The sequence below is a fragment of the Periplaneta americana genome, chromosome 1, assembly GCF_040183065.1.
Source record: "Periplaneta americana isolate PAMFEO1 chromosome 1, P.americana_PAMFEO1_priV1, whole genome shotgun sequence".
Classification (NCBI taxonomy): Eukaryota; Metazoa; Arthropoda; class Insecta; order Blattodea; family Blattidae; genus Periplaneta; species Periplaneta americana.
The window spans coordinates 129,953,276-129,970,775 of NC_091117.1; the positions used below are offsets into that span (position 1 = coordinate 129,953,276).

The 17,500-nt window shown below is 33.4% G+C and overlaps 1 protein-coding gene across 5 annotated transcripts in view; it reads right to left on the reverse strand.

Moving 5' to 3' along the window:
- Positions 1-17,500, reverse strand: part of LOC138700920 (uncharacterized) — a 205,283-nt gene that overhangs the window by 23,698 nt on the left and 164,085 nt on the right. For 4 of the 5 annotated variants that reach the window (XM_069827378.1, XM_069827352.1, XM_069827361.1 and 1 more), the window contains exons 4-7: positions 9,832-9,941; positions 9,489-9,611; positions 898-1,071; positions 288-693 (exon numbers count right to left, since the gene is read on the reverse strand). In XM_069827378.1, coding sequence (XP_069683479.1) covers positions 288-693; positions 898-1,071; positions 9,489-9,611; positions 9,832-9,941 — 813 coding nt within the window. Of the gene's footprint in view, positions 1-287; positions 694-897; positions 1,072-9,488; positions 9,612-9,831; positions 9,942-14,579; positions 14,679-17,500 lie in introns of all 5 variants that reach the window. The other variant, XM_069827386.1, reaches the window with a different exon arrangement.

Consider the following 17,500-nt stretch of genomic DNA (forward strand, 5'->3'; position numbering starts at 1 on the left):
TAGTAAGAATCACCTACTTTTATTTCGAGACAAGAGTTCGGTGTATTACTTTATTTCATATAATATTCAGTAACTTGAAAAGGTACTTTGAAAAGTATTGAGTGAAGGTATCATGATCTACTTAGAAAAACAAATTTCTATATCCAATTTTAGATGAAAAATTGTACTAATAACACTCTATGTTACTTTAAACTACATAGGTATTTCTAATTACTTCAACTGATTTCTCTCAAAGTAAATCTATATCTTCACAGGTAATAATTTCACAATGAATATTTGGTACTTACGTCCACAGCATCTTTATAAACTATGGGAGGTTCTCTATTTTTTTTCCTTTCTTCTCTCTCCTTTTTCTCACGTGCTTCTTGTTCTTCAATTTCAGCTGCAACATCTGCAGGAGATTTCTTGTTTGATTCGTCTGAGCCATTGGCTGTGAGTTCTATAACATCGGCTGCTTCACTGTCAGCCATGTTGCTAGGACGTCTTGATGAATTTCTCGAACTACTGCAGCAACTGTCAGGTGTTAGTTCTGTCGTTGAGCTGCAGCTGTCAGGTGTAAGTTCTGCAGAACTGCTTCCTCCACTCTCACGACCCTTCTCCCGTTTTTCTCTCTTCTTCTTTTTCTTGCGTTCCTTTTTGGCAAGCTTTTCGTTGATTACGTTACGACGTTCTTCCAGTGCCACAGAATTTCGCCTGCAGTACAAGAAATATGTTGGTAATTTCAGATTCCATAAAGTTTGACTCAAGGACTATAACATACTCCTGTGTGAAAATAGAAAGGCATCAAGGACTACTATACCTATGACAGTAAACTTAAAATTATATGACTTTACAGTCAGGAAGAAATGTTTTCCATTTCGTCAGAACTTTTCAGAAGCATTCAATTTATTTCCTTACCTTACTTCGTCAATGGCTGTATTTAGCTCCAGAAAATCTGGTGACTCTGCTCTCTCCCTACGTGACTGAGGCTCGTAATCCCTTAGGCCGTTGCTGGCGTTTTGGCCAAATGTTACACCTCTTGCACCTTCACTCAAGCTGTCTATCAATGGTCTTAATGACTGGCCAATGGGACTGGAGACAAAATAAAATACTCTAGAACTGCGTTAATTTATAAAATAAAATACTCTAGTACTGTGTTAATTTATAAAATAAAATACTCTAGAACTGTGTTAATTTATAAAATAAAATACTCTAGAACTGTGTTAATTTATCAATCAGGGGAATGTACAAACGACACAATTTCTTATAAGAGTTGAATTTTTAAAATGTGCCCAAGAATTTCGTTTTTGTAATAGTCACATTTCCTGTACTTCAGCAATTGTACGAGTAATTACACATTTTCATGAATAAACAAACATGACATTAGGTTATGATATATTCTTACATGCATCTCTTTAACATATGCATACATGTATGTTACAGGGTGATTAGATGTGAAAATATCTTTGGAGGACAAAATGATGGAAAAAAAGAGGGCAATGTCTAATTCCACAGTATTATCATGTAATGACACTGTGTTACTTCTGTGTCTATTATTGCTTCCACTGTTCATCAGATAATACTGTATAATATATTAATTCCCAATGTAAACTAAAACAATAATACTAAATATTGCCCTGATTATGAGCATTACATGTGATAAATTTAGTTTACAGACAAATTACCAACGGAAATAAAAACGCTATTTTTTGGAATTGCTACCTCAACCCAAACAGATAAAAAAATTACTGTTTCCGTAAAGGAGAAGAAATAACACGTTATGAAAAGTTAAATTTTCAATAGTCATAGATTTTAAAAATGCTGGACATTTGTTGCATTTTTTAAATGTCTGGAAGACAGGAGAACAAAGCTTAAGAAAGGAGGACATGTTCTCCAAAAGCTGCTGGATGCCCTCGTGTCTGTCTGTGTCTGTGTGTGTTTTTTATTTTTTTTTTTTACAGTATATATTTCAACATACCCCATTACATAGGTTGTAATATTACATGTTTTGACATTTCTAGATAATTACATTTTTAAGATTGCAAATTTACCAAATGCGTAATCAATAAATATCAGTGTGATAAGATATACGATGAGAATAAAATTATATTTAAATACCATTCCAAATTATGAATCCTTACACCTTCCTACTTACAAATTTACAAATTACATTAGCAATATTATTTCAAGATTATAAGACCCTTTGTTTCCCTAATTACAATTTTAAATTGCATTAGCAGCAATAATTAAAGTATATATCACTCCTACATTTTCCTAGTTACAGATTTCAATTCAATAAGCAATAAACATACAAAAGGATAAAGATAATATACCAGTAAGTTACACAGATAGATCAAAAGACAATAAGGACATGGACATATTTCCATAGTATCAATTTTACAAATTACACATACAATTAGAATATAATCATCTTAAATTATAATTAAAAATTACCAAATCCTACATAGAATGGAAACACACTAAATTATAATTAAAAATTATCAAGGCTTCATTTTTCCAGTTTATTTATCACTTTCACTTTATCACTACATTTCACAACCCTATTAAATTACAGGATTTTTGGAAAGCCCTCAAGTGTGTATGTGTGTGTGTGTGTGTGTGTGTGTGTGTGTGTGTGTTAAAGTTATGGTTTATTTAATGACGCAACTTCAGAGGTTATATCAGCGTCGCTGGATGTGCCGGAATTTTGTCCTGCAATTTTGTCCCGTAGGAGTTCTTTTACATGCCAGTAAATCTACTGACATAAGCCTGTCGCATTTAAGCACACTTAAATGCCATCGACCTGGCCCGGGATCGAACCCGCAACCTTGGGCATAGAAGGCCAGCACTATACCAACTCGCCAATGAGGTCGACGTATGTGTGTGTGTGTATTTTTTTTATGTATTTATTAAAAACAGCATGTTCTATTACACTGAGCTTTCTTATAATATTACAATTATTTACAATCATCTATAATAATTCAAAGTTTACAATCTAATTTGAAGATTAGGTGATTTTGTTTTTACCATTCACTTATTTCTCACGAAATATATGCTGCATTTATATTGATTTTCTGCAATTTGAAATTTATAATCTGATTTGGATTATTTTGTTTCACAATTTTCTCTTTTCTTTTTTCTCTATAAAAATGTTCTAAGGTCACAATTAATTATAGCTGTCTACCGTTTATAGTTTACTATCTACTGTTAGACTGTGATGTTACTACAGATTCAAAATTATTGTTTTTTTTATGACACTCTAGTTTTACAATTATTTAAAATTTCTACAATATATATTTTACGTTCTTATTTACAATTTTATTTGTTTTGTTTTGTTTTGTTTTTTTTTTCTACAACTAGCTAATTTTCTCAAAAGAGTGTATGAATGTATGTATGTAAATTATGGTTTATTTAACGATGCTCACAACTGCCGAGGTTATATCACCGTCGCCAGTATGCCGGAATTTTGTCCCATAGGAATTCTTTCACATGCCCGTAAATCTACTGACATGAGCCTGTTGGATTTAAGCACACTTACATGCCATCAAACTGGGCCGGGATCGAATCCGCAACCTCGAGCACAGAAGGCCAGTGCTATACTGAATGCGCTACTCAGGCCGACTGTATGTATGTAAACAAAGTATTTTTTTGCATTCTGTGCAGGTTTCCAGCAGGACAACTGATACTGTGGCAGCACTCGCAACAGCCGATGCATATGTCGCAATAAACTTCACTAGTTTTGATGATTTAAAAAAGTGACCTTGTATATCTTTGAATCCACACTAGCTCAATTAGTTAAAAGCCTTAGTGTGGGGTTATAATTTCAAAATGGGGCATAATTTTTCGTACCATTCTGATTGGAAATTATTACAATATATTACTGCCGAGCATACCTCCAATTTTATTACAAATAGCATTTACAGTATTCTTAAGTATTAGCTTACCACATTATTTACACTGTATTTTTCGATAATAATAACAATATTACGAATAAAAATATAAAATCTTCTTCTTCTAGATCAAAAAGTGCCTCAACCATAAATTTAAGTCGGCAGTAACTTAGTATGTAATACTCATATATTATAGAAGTATACTGTATTACAATTAGTATTTTTGTGAATGATTAGATAGCAAATAACATTAATAGTCTCATTATCACTATAAAAACTTTTATTTCCTCAAATGAAATGTCTAATGACAATCTATTATTGAATTTAAATAACCAAAATGATTATTTTTATGGTAAATTTTCATTAATGTTGTAATACTTCTAACACAATCTACAATTTATAAAGCGAAATACAAGAAAACAAATAAATAGTTTTTCTCTCCATGTGCTGAAGGGGATGTTCTGTAAGTAATACCATGACCAATAGAATTTGTTTCATTTTAAGAAGAAATTCGATTTTATTAATCAAAATTCAAAATCAGGCAAAATTTATAACAGAGGACTACAGTACGGAGTTAAGCAAAAGATAAAAACGTTTATAGCCACAAAGCATGACTGTGACTACGACAAAAGGCAACGTGCCAAATTTTACACTGTCGAGTTCAAAGGAAGTACGACTTCTAATGTAAAAAATAAATTAAAGGTCAAAACGGTAAGAATGCTACGCGATTAAGAATGAATCATAAGATGACTCATAGAGTAAATGCGAGTTATTCGCCATACTTCGCATTAATAAATTGGAGATATTAAAATATTATTATAAAGGTATATAGAACAATAAATTGAAGAATATTTAGTTTTCAATACTATTTGAGTGTTTTCTGAATCTTTACAATCTGGTTCACACAGCCAATTATTCAATTATACGAATTAAAGATTATACATAAAGTTTCACTTTTACTTTCATAATTTATACTTAATTGTTTAAATGAATTGGAAATGTATATACATATAGATAGTGTTCTGCCAAATGGCAGGTCTTTCACTGCAAACCCAGCATTTTCCAATCTTTCCTATGCTCTATCTTCCTCTTAGTCACCGCATATGACCTATATATCTTTTTAAAAAGTCCGGAATCTTTTATCGTAGAAAGACTCATCATGGTACCTATGTTTGCAGTTTTTCTTAGGAAAGATAAATGCGGTAGCTTCCTGTTGCTTTCCACACACCGCTCTCTCTTTCGCATTTTAAAAGATCCCAGGAGGCACCAGCGAGGAGGTGAGAAGAGTGAATTTGACTAATTAGGCCCACTGGACTTCACCAAAATTCACCACAGTGTTTTTGACCCGATCAGAAACCGGGAAATCCCAATTAGCCTTTGTCCCCTTGGAAATGTAAAACTTTAAAAATTATATTCTACATCTCGCTCAGGAATTCTTAACTCTTCCTTTACATTCTCATATCGAAGACACAGTGTTGTATCTAATCTGTAATTACTCGTATTTTAAATATTATGCTTTATAATACTGATTTCGGAATTCTGAAATATACGTATCTTATAATGTTAATGTCAATGTTAATGTTAATTGCATACAATGATTAAATGAGTTAACATATAACTTTACTGCCGAGCAAGGTGGCTCAGTCATAGAACACTAGACTCTCATTTGGGAGGTCTTGGGGACACCCAATCTGATCGGGGCTTTTAGTTGTTTACTCCATCATAGACAACTAGTACCTTGAAAAGACAAATAAGGGATTGGTTCCCACTTCCACTACAACAAAGATACAAACACTGATTCGCGAGATCGATGCACAGTAGATGAAAACAAATGGAAATCCATTTTATCAACAGTAATCTCACTAGACGTTTTGATTTATCTAGAGAAAATCAAAACTCGAGTGGGATTTAATTGACTATTACACGATTAGAAGAAAGTACCGGTATATAAAGATTAGAAGTAACGAAGTACTCCAATACAATAAAATATTAATTGACTTACGAAAATACAACTGTCTTCAAATGTATTATTGTACCATCTCAACATTACAAATATTACGCTAGATGCATGCTAGATGGTAGCAGCATGGATAAATATATAATAGGATGCGAAACTTAATGAGTTTCCCGTAACACATACTATATATTTATCCATGGCAGTAGTGAGCAATGCCTTCTCGTCGAGAAATTGTCGATCTATATACACGATGGCAATGTTACTAGTCAACAAGGCATTGTTGATTCAGTTTCATTTTTATTAAAATGCAACATTCCACTTCAATTATCCGAATCCCAGTAATCAACGTCACTTGACAGATGATTTTCAATAAATCTTAATATTAAACAATCTCTGATACGTGACTATCCATAATATCATATAGCAGAAGCTATAACATAACCTAACTAATATACACAAATGTTAGAAAAGTTTTAATTAACGTCGATGACATACATAAAAAATAAACATGAATAATTTTAAAAGGAATAATTATTGAATGTACAATTTTCAAATTTGAATGTGGTTGGTGGTTCAATTGATGTTATATTGGACGTGTGCGTAATAGAAGTGGAACTCGTTGATTTAGGCCTACATGGTGTATTCAATTTATTCAGAATTTCCGAATGAATAATTTTAAAAGGAATAATTATTGAATGTACAATTTTCAAATTTGAATGTGGTTGGTGGTTCAAATTGATGTTATATTGGACGTGTGCGTAATAGAAGTGGAACTCGTTGATTTAGGCCTACATGGTGTATTCAACTTATTCAGGATTTCCGAATGGTGCTCTTCATTTATTTGTAAATCGGATTTCAGAAGATGCATAGGTATGATCAGTGATTTTTTTATTAATTCTTGTTCTTGAATGCCAGTGCGAGTCATATTTGAAAGTGCTGTGCATCGACTGGAGTGGTTTGTAATTTTATGTTTTTTTTTTTTTTTTTTTTTTTGACGTCCAGACGAGCGCAGTTTCAAATGTTGGCAAACAAAGAAACAAATGCTAGGGACGCGATAAAATTAAACAAATGCTAGGGACGCGATAAAATTGTGCGATAAGCAGCCATGATTGGTTGAAATACGTCCTTTCGTACCGTTTTATTGGTCAAAAGTAGTATGACGTAGTAAGAGTGTAATAGTCAACAATATACCATTCCTAACAGACAGTCGCGGTAAGACATCGAAGTAAAAGCTACTACAATAAAATTAACAGAACCTAATTACAATAAATATTTTAATTCTGACACATTTATAAAAATAAGTGACTAGATACCATATAAAATATAATCATATAAAGGAAAATTAATCACGGATAACCTTATAGATATAATGCAACACAAATGCTCTGTGGCACATGCATAACACTAATTAATTATTATCATTAAATGTTGGCAAATTTCACATAAAAACGTTGTAAACACATTATTTACTGCTATATCTTTGTATTAAAATTGAAGAAAATACGTTCTGTATCTTATATTTCGTTGAACAGAGTGTCTGATTTAAACCATTCATTTTTATTTAGGCAGCTCATATAGCAGTCGAGATATGTGGGAGATATTTAATGGTTTCGCAGGCGGAATTAGGAATGGGTATAACATCCACTGACATCGTCACGTGAATGTTACGAATTTTAGTATTCGCATGATAATTTTACGTTAAAGATGTGTAGTCAATCGGTTATGTTAATTATTTATTTTCTCTCGGTTTCCCAACGTTTCTTCTAGTCAGTTTTATCGTTGGATAGTGTTTTATCGAGTCATTTGCTCTTCTTATAGTTCCGGTAAAACGTAAGTTATCTCCAATTCTTCAAATTAATTGGTTTTGTTTCAGTCGGAATAAGCAACGGACATAATAAGACGGTATCTCTAAACGCCAGGCAGCGCAGAGTTTTAACACAATTTATTCATTAATTTTAAGATATTCTGAATACGTCACTCCTAGTGACACTACCATGAGAACGTCACAACCTGGGTAGACGAAGAAAAACGTTGGTTCTGGCTGTGACAGATCATAAGGTTTAAGTTAAGACATACGAGAACGATGACATTTCGCCTGGAATTAGACCATGTCGACGTATTCTGCTTATTAGAATAATAATAATAATAATAATAATAATAATAATAATAATAATAATAATAATAATAATAATAATAATAATATATCAACGTAAAGGTTAATATTTGGTCCTACAGAATTTATCAATTGTCATACTAACTTAATATACCAATTCTTCTGTCGCTATCTTTCATCTCTGCTGTCATGAGTTTCAGTGACTCGAATCGTGAATGGTTTCCAACGCAGGATTCAAGCTTTTATAACTACTTTTATAGAACATTCTGGCTCATAATATGTTTCGATCGATTACGTACTTCCGTTTTAAAGTAGTAGGTACTGACTAGAATCCCCTAGAATCAGCTGGAATCGGAGTTCAATTTGATAATGTACGAAAGGAAGAACCGGGGATCGAACCCTCTCAGACAGTCGAAATATTCATACGAATCCATCACTCTAGCTAAGAGCCATGAATTACCTCGAGAGATCTGCGTATTAGAAATGACTATTTCTTTACTCAAACACATCTTACCGATATGAATCAATATGAATCAGTCCACCTGTCTATATCTATTTATTATTTTTGCTATTTTGAATCGTTACTAAAACTAAAATACAAGCACTGCGAATTAGGAAATTTCAATGACGAAAATTATCGTATGTTGACCCCTAGTCGTGTTGTGCGTGATGTCTAAAACAATTTATGAACGGCCTAAGTCAGACACTCTATATACGTTAAAAAAAAATATGTAATACCGGTAATTATTAGAGATCATATGTGAGAAAATGTTTATTCGTTCTTACTTATTATTAATCTTTCAATCTTGCTTGGCGTAGTAGGCCTATCATTAAACAACAATCATAACTTGTTTTCTGAATAACCAAATTCATATCATATCACGATGCTGCACATTGGTACACTAGATTCCATTAATGCCGTCTCGTTCCTTAGTCGTATACTGAAAACGAAACTCCGCATTCCATCACCATCCCTACCGTGCACGTGCAACTGACTCGTCTGCCTTGTGTATTCCGGTTTTCAGTGGTGTTCATGAGAGTACTAGCTACATAATTAGAACTGGTTAGCAATATATGCCAACATGTCAGAGGTGCAGCGGCACGCCACTGCTCATAGGAAGGGCTATCTGTGTGCCTTGTACACATACTTACTAGCATAACAGTGGGAGGTGAAAGAAGTACTGACTGTAAACACAGTTTCAAAATGTGACGGCATTAATGGAATTGGTTATACAATAAAATACAAATTATTCATGATCTACATTGGAATTATAATTAAAGTAGACAAGAAAACAATTAACCTCGTATCATACTCTGCACTTAAATATGACATCAGTTAGTTTCTATACTAATGAGAGTTATTACTACAGTTCATGTAGTTAAAATGAAATTCAAATGTTAAAAATAAATTCATATATTAAAAATGAAATTTAATGTGGACCAATTAACTGTAATTTTTAAATTAATATGCCGATATAAAAAAGGAAAATGTATGGTCTTCATGGTGTGATAATGTGAAATATAACTAAATAGAGTGTAATATACTTACGTGCTAAGGATCTCTTCTGGAACATCAAGAATGTATTTGGGAATTCCTTTTCCACACAAAAACTGGCTTACTTCATTTGTAAAATTGTTGCAATTATGCTTGAACAGGTCATATGCGCCTGGGCTATAAGATAATTAGCACATGAGATTTTCAATAGTTACATGTCTTGAGATGTATTTCATCAACAGTTAATGCCAGTATGTATTATTAATATAAATTAATACCGATATACATAAAGATATTTGCATGACAAAATAATTTAAATAGAATTGAAGCAAACAGATAGTGTAAAGCAGAAGTACCCTATTTTTTATTATCTGTTAATTTAATTAGTTTTAATTACCTGAATGTAGTCTCTCCTAATCCCAACACATACTCCAAAAATACTTGATAAGGTATGAATGTTTCACCAAGATTTAATATTTGATCAGGTTCACCCAAAATTGTGCCACTCTGTAAATAAATTACAAGAAAGTTATTTAAAGAAAATCGTGACCCAGTTTAAGAAAGGCTACAAACATTTATTCTTGACAATACGAATAACAATAATGAGTAATAAAAACAACAATGCAGTATTAAAGGTAGAATTATAATTACTGTCATCATCATCGTCAATCATCATCATTATCATCGTCATCGTCATCGTCATGACCATGGAATGCATATACAAATTTTTACTCAATATTTCGTTTGTAATTAGACTACCCTGTATCAACAGAATCAAAATGTAAACATCAACATCTTCGAATGGCTGCAACGTCATATCCAGAACTCAGCTTGACCCAGGTCGGGTCCATACATTTAGGCACGTTGCCCAAGCCCAACAGGTGGCCTGGGTGGCATTCGTGAATCCGACGCTGACAGATGGGCCATTCTACTTTATCCCTCGAAAGAGTCAGGTTCCGAGTAGCCTAATAAGCCCCAGGAACTTCAAGCCCTCTCTATATAATCGGAAACCAGTATTACTCCGAACACTTCACCCCAGTCTATTTTTATTATTGCAGATGATACATGAAATTAGGAAAGGTGGAGACTGTTGATGGAATGAAAAGATGGCAACGGGAATACCCCGAGAAAAACCCTCTCCAACATCTGCTTTGTCCACCACAAATTCCATCATCACCTGGCTGGGGATCGAACCGGGGCCACTTGGATGAAGACCAGCGTGCTTGTACTTGAGCCACAGACGCACAGTGTGCAATAACGCAAATCTAGCTGAACAAAATTAATAACTTATCTGCATTCCAATGGATTGTTAAGAAACTTTATACAGACCTTATAAATAGCACATATTTTTTGTGTACAAACTCTGACTACGTTTGTGTACTAGGAACTACCACCTTATTTTAGGGGTGGTGTTAGACTAAAATAATAACTTCTCTCCTATCTAACAGATTTTTACGAAACACTGTACGGAAGTTACAGGTAGAATATATTTTTTGTGTACAAACTATATTTATGGTTCCATAAGAGGAAGTACCTCTTTACAAGGAGTGCATTTACGCAAAATTAACTTCTCTCCTACGCAACAGGTTTTTATGAAACTTTGTACAGGAGTTACAGGTAGCATATATTTTATGTACAAATTCTCATTACATCTGTATCTACCTGTAGGCCTAATTGTTATACAAAGTTCCATAAAATATATTATTAGGAAAAAAATTATTAATTTTGTCTAAATGCACCACTATAAAGGGGCAGTTCCTCTTATGAAACATAATCAGACTTCGTAGACAAACAATAAAATATTCCACCTGTCACTTCTGTATAAAGTTTCATAAAAATCTGTTAGATAGGAGAGAAGTTATTAACTTCGTTTAAATGCACCCGCTATAAAGAGGTAATTTTTCTTGTGCAAACGTAATCAGAGTTTGTACACAAAACATATGCGCCAACTGTAAGGCATGTATAAAATTCAGTGGCGTAGCATGAAATTTTGAGCAGGGGAAGCTAACTCAAGTTGTCTTTCATGCAATATGAGAAAACGTATTACAAAAATACAGTCTTAAAATTAATAGTAGTCGACTTCAAGTCAGCAGTCGAAGATTGGTTGGAACCTCGTAAGTAACACCAATAAGGCATGACCTCAAATGATACGTAGTAAAATATGATTTCACGGTTTACACATATCTCCTAACAAAGCTAAAGTTTCTCTGTATATTTTATGTTACAATCATTAGCAAAATAATAAATAAATAAATAAATAGACACGTATATGTATAATATTAGCTCACTCCCTGTCATACTTAGAGAAATCACAATATTAGTATCATTACGTAAGTATGCGTCTGTCTTTTGGTTGTGTCCTTCATTGAAAGCAAGGGAGTCGGTCATTTGTTTTTTAAATCACACTTTTGTTCGTAAGTCAGTCTTGATAATACAATTGTCCTAAAAAAAATTCAAGTGTGCAGGCTTCTTGTTTACTGCTGCATCACAAATCATCCTGAGCTGCCGCATCACAATATTTAACGCGTAAATATAAATTCTATTAAAATTAATAAATAATTTTCTCCATAAACTGCCGTTTATTATGAAATTAATATTAACTGGGGAAGCTAAGCTTTTTAGCTTACATTGACGCTACGCCACTGATAAAATTTCGTAACAATCCGTTGGAATGCAGAGAAGTTATTTTGTCCAGCTAGTGATTTGCGTTCTGATTCACTGTGCGTTTGTTAAGGTTAGATAAAAATGTGTCCAATGTATTTTTAACCTGATGTTCGATGTCATGTGAATAATTTTGTAGACCTAAAACAATCACAAGTGATTAAAAATTTTCTTATTCCATGATTCTTTTTTGCTGTTAAGCCAAATATGCAAAAGTTACCAGATGTCCCGCCACTGAAAAAAAATAATTACTGATAAATGCGCAAGAACGAGCAAACTTTAAAACAGGGATTCAACACTCTAAATGATGCTGTATTAAATGGTAAAAGAATTGTTATAACAGGACGTGACCGGCTATATTAAAACTCACATTATATTTGAAGAACTTAAAAAAAAAATATATATTTTTCAATTGTAATGTTTAAACCCTTCTGTAAGAAGAATAATACTTTACAAACTTGTAATTGAAGTTACATTAGTAAGAACGTACCTATCTGAACAGATTCCATGTCTCACAACACAATAAATCACCATAAATCGGCTCTTTTTCACCCACATAGTAAGTCTCTCTGTCTACGGCTGAACAGAAGCTAGAAGTGTTAGGAAGAACTCACTGTTCATACCCTTCTAAATATAGCTTGCCGCTGATAAAACAGTAAAAGCTTATTTCTCACAACATTCTCCAAATGTTAAAGAACATGAATTCATATTCACCTATGCCTAACTAAACAAGTCGAAATTTGATTTTTGTCCACCTAGATTGGGAAAATTGTACATTGTGAGACGCGGCCATGTACGAACTGCTAGGGACGATAAGAGTGTCGGATAACGGCCGTACATTAACTTTTATGTCTCTAAGTTGGTGAGATATCATATGTGTATGATGTGTGTGTTCTCTAAGAACTTGTATGTGTGAACTGATTTCGGGTAAATAGAGGAAACAATGATATACACAAGTACAATCTATTATCGGAACAAAACGAAATGTAACAAATTATATGGATCTTCACATAATGACATGTTGCGGGGGTGTATTTAAAAGTGAATAATTTAAAAACACTTTCACTGCATAGACCAAACTGCAACAACAATAACATCGGTATATAGACCAACATGTAGCCTTCAGCTATGGACAGGTCATGTTTTCTTTAGCAGATGACAGTGAACAATTTTACTACATACATGTATAAGAGTAAACACACGTACGAGTAGGGCCTAAATCTAATGTATCTGTCCTCATAATGTATTTTCCTCATTTAGGATGTAATATAATTTAAGTTTGAGATTTTATGAACACACTATCTTCCATTGTAATAAAGGCTACTAACGACGGGATGGGAACTGATTTCTTTCTTATTCTGAAAGCAAATCTAATTCCACGAATCTGAAATCAAATCTAGTTTCAGAAATTAATAATATAGTCATCATATAAGTACATAGTACAAATTTCATAAATATGAACATAAATTGTAGTTTTCTACGAAATAAGTATTGGTAGAAAATATTACTAAGTGTAATAGGTGTTTTCTCCATCTGCTAAACGGATATCTTACTTTTAAGTAATACATGTACAGATACGGAATTACAATTTAGAGCGAGTTTTGTTGGGAGTCTACCTGTTTGTAGGCAACAATTTCGCACGACTGTCCACAAGTAGCATATATACGGGGGCTCTTGTTTACTGCACATGCGCAATGTGTTGTAAGCGAAACTTGAACTTACAATAAGAGAGCTCCAAATTTGATTTCCGTATCTGTACATTTATAAAGCCGTAACTTTCTTTGGAATATTTTTTATTGAAAGCATAATTCTTGTAAATATTTTTTAAACAGAATAATAAAGTCTCTTTTGTCTCTACTTCCGTAATTGCTAAGTTACAAAATTATTCGTATAGAATAGTTATCTTCAAGCTTCAATAAGTAATAAGTATTTTTGATAGAGTTTCCAATTGGGATGCATAAAATTGTGTAAGCGATAATTAACTTCTCCGACACAATTTTATTTGTTACATTATCGTATGTAAGAAAAATATTTATGAAGAAACTCATTAGAGATCATTTTGAATACATCGAGATTGTGTGTTTTCTCAAATAAAGGTCCATTAATAAAAGCTTGTAAGTCTTGCACATGAACAATAGTTCACTGTACACTAACAGAGGACAGATGGACTACATGCCAAAATCAATTTCTTGATATCAGTGATACTAAAAACATATATTTCTACAAAAATATATATTTCATAAGATTACAGGCCACCATTATGGAAAGAGAAACTTCGGAGAAGAAGATATACCGGTACCTAGTCGACTCCGGTTACAGTGAACCTCTGCGGACCAGCATATTTCGTTCACTATATCCAATGTTCACTAAAACCGAAGTGTCTGTGTTTATACTACTGACGTTGCTTTACATCAGGAATATCAAAGCACCTAAACTGCGTGCTCTCAAGAATCCGCACAACATTTCCCTAAGATTGTACTTTACCTTGCTAAAAAGTGAACCTTGTTGGATTTGTATTGCTTGTAGTATGAGCACGTAGTACAGGCACTTTGACATCCTGCTTTACATGCAGTAGTAATGTTTCTGGCAATAAATGAAAAATGAATAAATAAACCTCAAATTGAGAGGAATGGAAAATAACATAACTAGAACAATACTGTACTTTTATGCATGCAATGCAGTAATTATTCTCTAAATAAATAAACATAGCAAATTTTACAGTGCCCTCTCTCTCTCTCTCTCTCTCTCTCTCTCCTCTGTCCCTGACATGTTAGCGCATGTCCATAATGTTACTCAGTTTTTAGACATTTTACCACAACACATTTTTCTCCTTTAAACTTCAACGTTTTGTCTGGCGCTAATTGATAAAATAGTCCGTCTCGCCACCATTGAAAGTATCGTCAAACGAATAGTCATTTACAAAGTCTTGGCCACTCCGGAATCAACCACTCTGACGTAATTTCTCGATTCACAGAATTTGCTTCCCCGCTAATTTTCCCAACTGTAATGTCATGCTTTTCTCCACCTGTCCAGCCACCCTTCCGAACACAAAAACTCTTGATTCTTGTCTAGCAACTTGGTTAGCTGCTCAGCTTTGGTTTTTAGATTACAGGGTTGTTTCCGATCTCTGATAATGAATTTGAACGACGTCATGTAGCATACGTCAGGAGTCACAAGACAGCTGAACTGCGGCGCGAGGTGACAGACCAGTAGTGAGTGATCTCATAATCAGAGTGCACGGCCACTCATAGCAGAAATTCCCAAGAAAATCTAGCCTTTTTGGGAAGGATACATTACGACCCTTTCCAATGCCAATTACAGTTAAATCAAAATAAAAGAAGCCTGCAATAAACGAGATTTCGTTATTTCCAAGAAAGGCATCTTCTGTGCACTTAATAAGATTGGTAAAGCTCGAATGGAATTGATTTGTATCATCTCGTGGGGTGCGGCGACTTATGACGGGTGTGGATTTGCTTGCTTTTTCCACTCTGGAATTAATTCCATCCGAGCTTTGCCAGTCTTATTAGGTACACACGAGATGCCTTTCTTGGAAATAACGAAACCACGTTTTTTTGCAGGTTCCTATGATTTTCACGTAACTGTACTTGGTATCGGAAAGAGTTATTATGTACCCCTTCCAAAAAGGCTCGATTTTCTTGGGCATTGCTACTGTAATACATCGTGCACTGATTATGAAATCACTCACTACTGGTCTGTCACCTCTCGCCGCAATTCAGCTGTCGGTGTGATTCCTGACGCACATGACGTCATTCAAATTCGTTATCAGAGATCGGAAAAACCCTGTGAGCCAATTCAGATTCCTAAACACCTCTGATTAATAACCTATTTTTAAGAAGTCAGAACTAATGCTTCCTTTATCCTTCACTGTGTACACTATTCTATTCTCTTTCAAATGTTTCAGGCTCTCCAGGAAGCTGAATAAATCCTTTGTCTTTCACTGTACTTACGGAGTAATAGGATTGAAATTTTGTTCTGAACATATTCTCGGAAGTTCTAGTTTTTAGATTCACTATAATCGAAGTAGGGTTCACTATAAAGGGAAATATTAATGCACACTTTAATGTATGCTGGTCAGGATCAACGATTTAGATTCACTATAGTTGAATGTTCACTACAACCAGAGTTAACTATATCCGGAATTAACTGTAGTATGTTGCAATTTGAGAAATAGCTTTATATTGATTAAATGTGATAAAGATTACACAGTTATTAAATATTCAGAATGTGTAATTTAATTTTATTATACATTTTTATGAGACGCTTACTTCCGATTATACTTACCGGAAACCTCATCCACATAAGTATAGAATGTATGAACTGTCAAAATGTACGCCATCCTTTACACTTGCCGTAATTTTTACAATAATATTGTTTTATGGGTAGAGATGTTACCTTTTACAATTAATTTATTCGCAATGGTTGAAATTATATCTACACTTCATACTAAAGCTTTTAAAAGTAGATTAACATTAACATGAGTCTCGATCTTAATTCTGAATTATAAATTTTGCATAATTATATTTTACATAGATTGACTATGATCAGGGTTTCCATACGTCCCGGTTTTCCGGGATTGTCACCGCTTTCGTGTCCACTGTCCCGGTGTCCCGACAAAATCGTTCGGGACGGTCAGATTCCCGAGTTTGAGTTAGTTTACAGCTTCTTTGTATTTTAAAGTCACTACAATATACTGTATCTATTGTGTGATTTAGCCGAACTTATTGAAAACTTTAAATAGTGCTATAAAATGATATAATGATATAGAAGACAGGAATTGACTTACCTAAAAACAAAAAGAAAAAAGTGCAGCTTTCAGAATTTGAAATATTTGGTCAGTTTATTTGCTTGAAAATCTTTGTGAATACAAACTTTGGTGTTCATAGATGGGAAAGCAGAAAAGTTCAAGACAAGTGGCTTAAATTTTTTACGACTGTAAACCTTACAAAACAGTATTCAGAATTATTGGAAATCTGTCAGTATATTTTCGCTGTGCCAAATCACAATGCAAATCTTGAATGCAAATTTTCTCTGATGGCAGCTAAAAATAAATTTTTGCACAATGAGCGGGTGTTTTGATTATATGTCCCGGTTTTAGTGCCAAAGTTTATGGCAACCCTGACTATGATTACTGCATACCACTCGAAAGCACTATTCATCCATATTTATATTAATAATATATTATGCCCTGATCACAAAATGGAGGGCATTCATAATAACAACAGATTATTAAAACATTTCTCAAATTAATGCATGCTCCAACCAAATCGATAAAAAATAATAAAATAATAAATTTCTTAAAATTAGTCTAGTACGATATATTTACTAACAATGTGCCTGACAATATTACATAAACATTGTATGACGAAGTTCGAGTATCTTAAAAA